The sequence below is a fragment of the Olea europaea genome, chromosome 4 (genome assembly GCF_002742605.1).
Source record: "Olea europaea var. sylvestris chromosome 4, O_europaea_v1, whole genome shotgun sequence".
Lineage (NCBI taxonomy): Eukaryota > Viridiplantae > Streptophyta > Magnoliopsida > Lamiales > Oleaceae > Olea > Olea europaea.
In genome coordinates, this window is record NC_036240.1 from 14,728,692 (window position 1) to 14,740,100 (window position 11,409).

An 11,409-nucleotide genomic window follows, 5' to 3' on the forward strand; every position below is an offset into this window, starting at 1 on the left:
ATTTCTTGAGGTCTAATATTCAATTGCATCAGACATGATCATCAAACCTTGCAAGACACATAGCTTGATCCTTACATTACTTCTCCTCCAACATCCAAACAAGAATCTGTCATAACAAAAAATCATGTTGAAATCCAAAAGCTGAATTTTTAACTTCATACTTGCCATCTCGAAATAATCAAATCTCATTCTGAGTTGATCAAACCTTGCTTTAAGACAAGACTCTCCCAAGAACTGCCAAAACGCCGGGCTCTGATACAACTTGTTAGAAAACAAGCCAATTTGCAATAACCTGATAATAGAACTTATACCACTTGTTATGATTATTAAAGCCAAGAAAATATGACAAGATGAAATGAATCACACAAGAACATAATATTTAACGTGGAAACTCAAACTCGAGAAATTCATCATCAAAGACGGAGAATTCACTATGATCAATGGCAAAGAAGTACAAAATGATCTCTTCTCTCTCTCTCTCTCTCGCTCTCTCTCTCTCTCTAAACTAGATCCTCTCACTTTGATGTTTTTTCAATGCTATACAATGTTTTGGTATATTCTAAAAGGTTATCAATGTTATATATCACATGGAGTATATATAGGAACTCAATAAGTGTTTTAGATGAAATACAACTCAAGCAAAGAAATAGAATCGATAAAGGACTCTCCAATTGGAACACGCGTAGGAGGCAGCTTTTGCTTCTTGAGTGAAATGCCTGCGCCAGGCATGCGTCAGCTCTCTACTCCATTTTTCAGCCCCGATACTCGAGACCCAACTAGCCGCCTAGCTATCAAAAAAAGTCAACTTTTTCTTCCCAGTCTATACTTTAATCTTCTTAAGACCATTTCAACCAAAACTCCAAAACCAAGTCTTCAATTATCCAAAGTTCCTTTACCAATCAAACTTTCAATCTTTGATGAATTTTGATCCTTTTTTCTACTAAACTTCCAAACCAAGAAAACCCTTGTTCCTTTTGTCAATTTATCAATCCAATCCTAATCCCAATAGAAATTTGGGTCATACACCAGCCAACAGAATCCATAATATTTTAGAGTAAATTCAGTGTTTATTCTAATGCATGAACATTGATATCAATATTAAGAAATGTAATTTAAGTTTTTAAATATTTTTCAATTACTTACAGTCTATTCAATCCTATCTTTTGCGTTGTATTATGCAATTGACAGTAGAGTGGGTTTGGCTTGAATATTTGTGAGGATTGGTCAATTTTATTGAAACCATTTTTTTTTTTTTTAATTTACCGAACGTTGGTATATATCATAATAAAAGAAACATAAAATACAAATTTACGAGTGACACAGGACACGAATGTCATCAAATATCCTTGAAAAAAGTGAAGTCAAATTTTCTGTCATCAGTGTTCTGACGATTTCCAATATGTAGAATTGTTTTAATTAATTTCAACTAAAATCTGGATAAACGTATATCCTATACAAATAATATAGTTGAAAAGGTTATTTAATTAAGATTCCAACGAAGTTTGAATATCTCAATTTAGACTTTTTTTATTGAAGTTGAGATTTGTTTTCTCTTGAATGTCCAACTGCCCATTCTACCTAAGAATACAAGTTGTGATATTTTTATTTTATAATTAGAGAGGAGACTTTAATTTCTTTGGCAGTTGTATATACGAATTTATCACTTAGATTTTCTCTCTTTTCATTTAATTTGATCTTGAAAAAAGGTACATAGAAGAATGCTTAGAAAAGGCTGACGTTTGAAGGGTTGTTCCAAGTAATACACTCTCTTGTAAGTCTTGAAGACGATGAACTAAGATATGAAATTTAAATAAATTAATATTAAGTCTTTAACTTGTTGAGAAGAACGATTTTTCCTGTTCTTCACTCTTATAGCATTCGGTGAATTCCTTCTGGCAATGAGTTTGGTACTTGAAACATGTCTTATCCTTTGGCAAATTTTTTTGGCAACAAGTTAATCATTGAATGATTGTGCTGGTGGTACCTCTAAACTCTATCCCACATTTCCAAGTGTCATCGAGGGTGAGTGATTTAATCATCCTCGATTCTATGATAATAATTAGAAAACTTGACAAGTGAAAAAATTTAATTTAAGGTATCATGTGGCCGCATTACGTATCCTCTCACCATCATGCATCTTGTGAAGTATTTTATTGATATCTAAATAAGTATACGTTCGTTAATTAATAGTAAATCAATCCAATTCATATTTAATGAGAACATTTGATACATCTAATAAGCTTCAGCGAAATGGTTAATTAATGTATTTTAAGTGGAGAATTGAGGAGGATTAATTTATATTTATTTAATTTGTACATATTCTCTGCGTGTTACTTGTGTATCCATGTGATTTAAGCCGGCCGCCTCAGATGAACTTGAAAACAAATTAATGGCTGCTAGCCTTCTTTAGGTACAACCGCACTATGTATTAATTACTTTAGAATTTGTCATTCACATATTTTAAATTACGAGTTGAATGCACCAAATTTGTATGTTCATTACTTTATTTTTCCATAGGATAGTTTGCGTGCATGTGTTGTTGGAGTTGAAAAGGTAAACCAACAAGTCCCTTGCTTCAATATCTTTGACTCGGCTCGAGTTCCAACATGAGTTTTGGTTATATTAAAGTGTTTATTTGATAGCGTTTGAAATAAGTTGTACGTCCTATAAAATATATGAATAAAACATATATTTGATCGGCTAAGTTATAATTTAATTTTTGTCAAATGTGCATTAAGCAATTTATATAACGGATGTGTTATTTTGTAGACTAGTAATCACAACAATGGTTAACCAAAGCAACTCCCTCAAATGCAATTTTTCACCATTTTCTAGATTTTTGAATGTTTATCGAGATGAATTCTTCTTCTTCTTCTTCTTTTTTTTTTTAAAAAAAAATAGTTGTGAGGAAAACCTTTTTAGGCATAGTAGTTAGTTTTAATACAAATTTTAAAACACGTGTTATATTATAATTATAGAAAATGTAGAGAATACATATATATTTTTAAAATGACAGAAAATATCATAAACTTATGATAGTATATAATTGTGTCGAAGCAATTATTAATTGAAAACCTCTCTTCTTCTTTCTCGATCTATTCGAGGAGGCTAGCAAAAAAGGGAACAAAACCTTATGAAATTACGACCTGGTATTGATTTATTTTTTTTAATTACTTTTTCTCTGCATTCATTTTTAACCACACAATATTCTTCAAATAAGAAAAATTATTTTTCGCAAAATCACTTCTCAAAAAATTTAAGTTGACACAAAGAAGCAGTGATGACAATTTACCCCGCCTCGCTCCGAATGGGGCAAAAAAAACCCACCCCGTCGCGGGGCGGGGCATGGAAAAAAAATATATATTTATTTCTAGACAATTCATCCGTTAAAAACTCATTTTAAATTTGTATTTTATCCTCTAATAATAATGTAATTCGAAACTTTGAAAATGTAAAAAATAAATAAATAAAATTAAACGGGGCAACAAATGGGGCAAAAAGTTATCCCGTCCTCGCTCCGTCCCGCCCCGTTGCCATCACTACAAAGAAGTGTACATTTTGTGGGCCCAATGGAGACAAGATTCAAAGTCAAAATATGGTAGGTCAAGAATGACACATCTCTAACAACCTGTCCTGTCACGATGCCATCACTAAAAAGAAGCATACATTTGTGGGCCCAATGGAGACAAAATTCAAAGTCAAAATAGGGTAGGTCAAGAATGGCATATCTCTAACAAAATTAACCCTGTAATGCTTGGCATGTCTAAAATTATTCAATTCTGGCGGGGTTCCAGTCTTCAGACAATAATATAATGTATGGTGGAACATATATTATTAAACAAAATGTAGCATTGATGAAAAAAGACATTATTGGTATGCTCAAGTCTATATATAAGTACATGCATCTATTACAAATTGCAAGCATCTCTTCACGTAATCTTGTAACAAAATGTTGTCAAGACATAGCCTCTCTCAGAGAAACTCCAAAAATAACTCGTTTAATGTAGCACCGGCGCCCCTGTCCCCGACAATTGATGGGTACCCCTCTCTCTCTTTATAATTCATTATATATAATTTGATGATAGAGTTTGTTTGGCAAGATTTTTGAAAAATTTTAAATTGTTTCTACCCCTTCGAATCCATTATTCTCCATGAAATTATAATTCATTTTTCTCTTTTTTCTTATCAATTACATATTTTTCTAATAAAATAATATTACACGTAAATTCAAAAACTTTTCTTCTTTTTTAATCACACGTTCTCCAAACAATTATTATTCTTCTCATTACAATATGGAATAATGAGGGCCAAACGGGCGCTGAGACTTTACTCTTAAATATGTTCAGATAATTTTTTGTAAGTATTTTTTTCTATCTAGAAGAGTTTTTAAGAAAAGTTAACCTAAGGTGATTTCTTTAAAAAACTCTTCTACAAGAAATTGAAGAAGAAACCATACCAAAAGTGTCCTTAATCATCGTCTAAAAACTTCATTTTATAGAGTGATCGCCTTTATATGCGTTCATTTAAATCTTGTTTTCGAGATCTAATTCCTTTTGTTGTTTGGACAGAATTGAGTCACAATCAAACGCTTCGACAGACACACAAAACCCTGTCGCCGCTGTCCCTGCCACCACTACCACTGCTGCCACTTCCACGGGAAGGTCCAAGACGAGCGTCCACGTAACAGCCCTCGATGGCATAGTGAACGTCAACTCACTCTTCACCATGGCAACCTTCATAGGCTTCTCCCTAACTGTGCCTCAAGCCGGCAGCGCCGGCAATCCAGAATCATGCAACCCCAGCACCAACGTAATCAGGAGACTGATCGTTTTCGAAGTGATTTCGTTCAGTTTCTTTCTCTTTTCCTCCCTCATAGCACAAAGTCTGAAGCTGGCAATCAACTTGTTGAATAGTTTAGATGCAAGCGACCCTCATAAAGCTGATATCGACTCATCTTTCCACAAATACGCACTGTTTGGCTCCGCCATTGGATCTATCATGGGATGTGTGTTTCTGATGCTTTCGATTGTGGATTTCGTTCAGGTGAAATTGGGTGTGCTTTCTTGTGGAGAAGAACCTGTATACGCCGTTGTAACGCTGGTTGTGTTCGTAGGTTCTGGCTTACTGGTTTATATTACTACTTCTATATACGCAGCATTCTTTATGTAGCCTAATAGTTAGAGAGAAATAGTGGTTAAAGTGTTCTTATATTTCGATATTTTCATATATTTTTTGTAAAATGCGAATATGTGTTATTAATAAAATAACATTGAAACTCTTAAGAAATTTATGGGTGATTTTCTTTGTGAATATATATTTGCTGTAGCTTTTTTGGAGAATTGAAGCAATACAAAAAGAAGAAGAATTCAAGAAAAGTGGAATTGAGAATCGGTGTCGGAAAATAAATTTTGAAGTATACATTTTTTGAGATTTTTGTGTCTATTTTCTATGAAAACGATCCAGCGAGCAGATCTCATGGGCTTTGTCCATGATATTCAGCTTGTTTTAGTCCAATTCCATCGTTTTGTTAAAACGGTTGATCTTTTCAAAATGAAATCCAAAATAATCTAAATTAAGAAGCTCGATGAGCAAGTCAATCTGTCTAAAGCTCAAATAAGTTTTTTAATTGACGTGCTGTTTGAGGTCTTTGTTTTCATGCTTATCTTAAACAACAAATAGGAAATTTGCATGGTCAAGAAAGATATCCAAATAATTTTTCCATTGGACCTATTTCGAATGAAACAAATGCTATAAATAAAGAATTGATGAAAAACATGTCTACATTATTTCTCATGCCATTTTTTTGGAAGAATCTATAAATATTTGTATAGCATAACAATACATAATAAATAATCTTATAAGAAAACAATTTCCAAAAATAATATTGCAGCTGTAGCTCCTTCGTATGAAATACGAACTTTTTGATCATGGATCTAGAGAGGCTGAAAAACAACAAGTGACACGATTAGGATATCCTCCTTTTGTATGAGGGCTCTAATCTAGATCACGATCGTTTTTCCACTTGGGTTGGGTCGAAGAGTTAACTGTCTTGTGAAATGATTGGACCTATAAATTCTTCAATGATGAACCAAGAGCCCTATCATTACCTCCCAAATTAAAAATTGTTTGGCAACAAAAAAAAAAACCAACAATAACCATTAAGAGAGTACAAGAGCTCGATTATTTCATGAATCATGTGCAACCCTACTCTATCACTCTCGTGAGAAATTGTCTAGTCATGGACTCGTGTTCCTTATTATTGTGATCTCCTCAGCATTTTGTCTTTTCCGATAATGAAGGAGGCTGCTGTAAGAGCAGTGGCAGCAAGTGAGCACGTTTAGTTTGACAACGACATTGCAATTGACTAAAATTTGGAATATTGTGATTATAAAAATAAAAAAATAAAATTGGATACTTTGTAAATTTTCACAATTTTGAGATTGTGTGTTTAGAGTTTGATTCCTCATAAATTTTGGAGTTTAAATATAATAAATTATAAATATTTTATGGACATTTGTTGGGTTTTAATACTCAATAAATTTGGACAATGATTTAAAACAGTTGTCGGATAATTTATCAACACCATGAACTTGATTCGACACGAATACGACCAACACTTTTGGATGGCCCAAGTTTGGGTTGGATGAGTTTTTTGGTTTGTTGGACCATTTAGTAGTAAGTATGAACTTGGATATTAGTCCATTAGTTTAGGATTAAGTGGCATACCATTTGCACTTGGTCTTGGCCCATTGAGGAGAGTTAAGCCCTATTATTGGTAACTTAATACTATGATATTTATCCATCTCCTTCAGCCGTGTGTTTGTTAACGTGTGCAATGGAGAGAAAAACGTGAGGTAGCCGACCAGGGGAAATTGTGAGTTCAACCATTGCTTCTTCTATTCTCTCCTTCCTTAGTGGATGTTGGAAAGGGGGCACCAGAAGTGAAGAAAGGTTTGGATCGAGTCGAGGTAAACTAGTGTTCGTTTGATTGTTTATTGAGCCTGGAATCAAGATTTCTTGAGGGATTTCTGCGACAACATACTTGTTTTCGTATAAAAAGCGTCATTACAGAAAATTTGATTTTTAATTATGAAAACTTTTATCTTGAAACTTTCTCGACGACCCTTTTTAACTAAAGAAATCATATTATTATGACTTTATAATCTTGTCGTTACAAGTGTATTTGTTATAGTGGGTGATGATTCATCCTGCATAACACACAAAATTAAAATAAGAATACAATTAATCAAGTTATATAAAATTCGATCATAATCACAATTCAAGGGTTTGGAGTTGATGCCCAACAGAAACCTTGACCTGAAAAAATAAGTTTCCTCTTTTAATTTGCTTACGAATTTATGTCTGACATTTTGCTTTGCATCAATTATGTTCTCCATGTAAAAATTCTTATATATAGATAAACGATCAAAACTGCTTGTCATGGAAAACCATAAACCCTTCATGAAAAACAGTTTTCCATGACGGTTCCATTTGTGAAACTCACCCCATTCTATAGCAACTATCGGGAAACAAGGAAAGGATGTTAGGACGAGAGCTAGCTAATCTGTCTTGGGGAATGGGAGAAAAATGATGAGAGTGAGATTGTACTTGCCGCTAAAGCCCTCACCCAAGGGCAGGGAACAAAGTCAGAAGTGGAGAAAGAAAATTGACAATTTTTTCCTTCAGTTCGATTCTTTGTTCCTCCCTCATAGCACAAAGTCTGAAATTGACAATCAACTCGGTGAACAGTTTAGATCCGGATGAACATCTTAAAGCTGATATCAACTCTGCTGCCTTGAAATTCGGGTTGTTGGGCTCCGCCTTGGGTTCCTTCGCCGGATGTGTTTCGTTGATAGCTTCGATTTCGTTTTTTATTCAAGTGAAATTGGGAAAACTATCTTGTGGGGGCGAGTCACTAGTAGTTGTTGTAATATTGGTTGTGTTGGTAGGTTTTGGACTTTTAATTTATGTCACTGCTTCTCTTTTTGCATTTGTCTCATTGTTTTTGTGACCAACTATTGGGGTGATAAGGACGGGAAAACATGGAAATCCTTCGATGCTTTCATGTACTCGACAATTCAATAAACAAAATCTAACTTCTTTACATTTTTGAATGTTTTTATATGTCTAATGCACTTCCTATTTCAAATGTTGATGATAATACTTTGACTCTTAGATCCTTGAAAAATGAGATGAACCATTGGAATTTGAATTGGAGTGGGCTATGTGTATATAAAAAATTGTACATAATGGTGTCCCCCACTCACATGGGTGGGATCCATCTGAATATAAATATGGAAGTGGGCCCCACCCATATGAGTTGGTTGACACCATTATGTACAATTTTTTATGGATAACAAGAATTATCCATTTGAATTTAATGCCTTTTTGCCATGGAAAACACGCATATACAGTAGATATTAAGTCTTGTTTGGTAGGGATTAAAATCAAAATTTTAATAGATTTTGATAAAAGTTGATGGATTAGAAAGTTGCGAACCCATAAAATATGTAGTTGAAATAATTTATTGATTTAGATTAAAATTTTAATTTTAATCAATACCAATGCTACTGTTTAGTGTATATTAAAATTCAATTCTTAGTAGACTTTGATTAAAAAAATTTTGACGAAATGTGTAGTTGAAGGTTACAAAAACATGCACTAGATATATTAAACCCTTGTTCCTGTAGATTAAAATCAATTATAATAAATAAAGAGTAGCTGAAAATTGAAAAAGCATTCTGATGCAAACCTCCTTGCCCTTTTGTTTGGGATTCTATACACACACACACACACACACACACACACATATATATATGCATGACATTTCACATACTTAAAATAATCTTGTCAGAAAAAGATCTCAAGAAATAGCATGTCTGCTCTAGCTCCAGCCCAGCTACCGTCGAACTTTGATGGGTATTAAAATCAGATTTTAGTATATTCCGATAGAAGTTGATAAAATATATGTTTGAAGGTTGTAAAAGCATGAAAATTGTATTAAGCCCTTGTTTGGTGTAGATTAAAATCAAATTTTTAATAAATTTTAATAAAAAATTGATTAATCGTGCAATTGAAGGTTGTAAACTATGAGCAGCTAATTCCATCTAGGACTTAGATTGTGAACAACTTTTAGTACACGAGACTAGGGTTGGATATGGTCTAGTTCGGTTCGGTTCTAACGAGAATCGAATTGAACCGAAATTTTTGGGTATTTAGTAAGTGGAACCGTCGGTTCAAATTTAATTACGGAACCGTTCGGGTTCGGTTCCATATTTATAATTAAATTTTTTTAATATATACAAAGTTACGTTAATTTAATTAATGATATGTTCAATATTAACTCTTACAAAATAACGTTGTTCAATTTTATGTGTTTCAAGTCTCTTTTTGCTGAATTCTTCATAAATTTGATTATTAAAATCACAGAAAAAGAAAGATAGCGAGCTCAAAATAATTAAGAGAGATGTTGTAGAGCTTTAATTCGATTTTCTCCGGTAGAAGTGACACTACAGTAGAAAAACATATTTGGATAAAATTGAGGTCAATTTGATTAAGTTAATTTTGAACTGAAAATTAAAAATAGGAAAATTATATTTTGTGGTTTGAACTAAATTAACTAGTTAACAAATTTATTTAGAAAAAATAAAATAATTTTACTTATTTAAAATAAATTAATTAAAAAATTAAGGAGATTCGGTTCTTCGGGTCTTAGCTTAGAACCGATAACCGCACCATACCCGTCGGTTCTTGATTCAAATACCCGTTTAGGTATTTAATTTGAGAAGAACCGTCGCGTTCGGGTTCGGCCAGTTCGGGTCAATAGTTTTGTCTAACCCTATACGAGACTCCACGTCCACTCTAAAGCTAGTATCCCTTGCGAATTGAAGGTTGTGTCAAAGAGTAACAAATTCAGTCACCTCCGGACCAAAGAACCACATAACCCGTCGATAACTAGCTGCAGCCATCGCCACATCCTCATGGTTTCAAATGAAAGCCCCCATTATATCGATCACCCCTCATCTGCCGCACTGTGGCATCAATGTCTTATATTTTAATATGAATATTGTTTGTACACTAATTCTATAGAAAATCTACTATAGAATGATGTACTGCACACATTACTTAGATTTTTAACGGTAGAAGTAGACGGTAACTGTCTAGAAGGGCCGCTGGCATGTAAAACTACTAGGTTAAGGAGGTCATTGCTAAAAATGAAATAATATGGACTACTTATGCAAAGGCTCATAGGCGAGTGGCTACTTTTGCAAAATTCCCTTTTGAAAAAGTGCAGATCAAGAGCGTAATATCCTGATTTAAAAGTGAAGAAAGTGGTTGAGACTGTTTTTAAATGATTTTATTTGTAGAAATGTAAAAAGTGAGAATACGTTAGAAAATTTCAAATCGGAGTTGTCTAGGTAAAAGTTAAAAATATAAAAAATAATCTAATTTTTAAATTTCAAAATTTTAAAATTGTATAATTGACTAATTATAAAAATTATTGTGTAAATATAGTATTTTATAATTCTAGATGTTTGATATATATTATTAGTAAATAATTTTTACAATAATTAAAATTTTGGAATAATTTTAAAAATAAGAAAACATTTATTACGTCTAGGCTTCGTCTAGGTTCGTAAAGCATGAAACTTGATCTCCACGTTTTACACTTTTTAAAACACTAATACCACCACAATTTTTATTTGATACGTCACATTTTAATTGCAATTTAATTCCTTAATCTTTGCTCATCGTTACAATTATTTTTAATTTTTTCATTGAATTCTTATTTTTAACCTTTCATTAGTTAGTACGTTTCGTCCTTAATGATGATTTATATCAAAATATTTCTATTTTTATTCTTTAAAATGAGAGAATTTTTTATTTTTTTTTTGCATATTTATTTAATTTCTTCTTAAAAAATATGATACGAAAATAAGTCATTTCATTGGACTTTTACATATAAAATTGTTATCAAATTCAAAAGGTGTTAATTAATGAAAAGTTTTAGGATAAGAACGATATGAAAAATCGTTAGAGATATAAATGCTATAATAAGCATATATTATGAACATTAAATGCAATTAAAATGTGGTAGAAAAAAAAATGCAGTGTGAATATAATTACCCGAAAATGAAATGTATCCCCCACTATTTAGTTTCGAAATAATGTTTATTTTTGGATAAAAATAATCTTCTCGTCTTTTCTGATAAGACGTTAGAGATCTCGGGCCGTCCTCATCTTCTCATCCGATATTGATTTCCAACCCAATAGACTAGCGGCTACATAAGGACTAAGTGAGAGAAGGGGTTTCCAAATTCTCCATCTTCCATTTTGTACAAGTTTTGGATAATTTATGCATTCTTGTCAAATTAGGCAAAGTTTGACCAAAAAAAAAAAAAAAAAAGG

The 11,409-nt window shown here is 32.6% G+C and overlaps 1 protein-coding gene across 1 annotated transcript; it reads left to right on the forward strand.

Moving 5' to 3' along the window:
• Nucleotides 1–3,913: 3,913 nt before the first annotated feature.
• On the forward strand, nt 3,914–5,290 carry LOC111394094. Its single transcript, XM_023019875.1, has 2 exons — nt 3,914–4,038; nt 4,569–5,290. The coding sequence occupies exons 1-2, from the start codon at nt 3,950–3,952 to the stop codon at nt 5,167–5,169; spliced, it is 690 nt and encodes a 229-aa protein (XP_022875643.1). The 5' UTR covers nt 3,914–3,949; the 3' UTR covers nt 5,170–5,290.
• The last annotated feature ends 6,119 nt before the right edge of the window (nt 5,291–11,409 follow it).

Excerpts from the sequence above, each read along its gene's own strand:
- LOC111394094 (XM_023019875.1), top strand. The coding sequence starts at position 3,950 with ATGTTGTCAAGACATAGCCTCTCTCAGAGAAACTCCAAAAATAACTCG. Across the intron at positions 4,039-4,568 it reads CTGTCCCCGACAATTGATGG|AATTGAGTCACAATCAAACG; the intron begins GTACCCCTCTCT and ends TTGTTTGGACAG.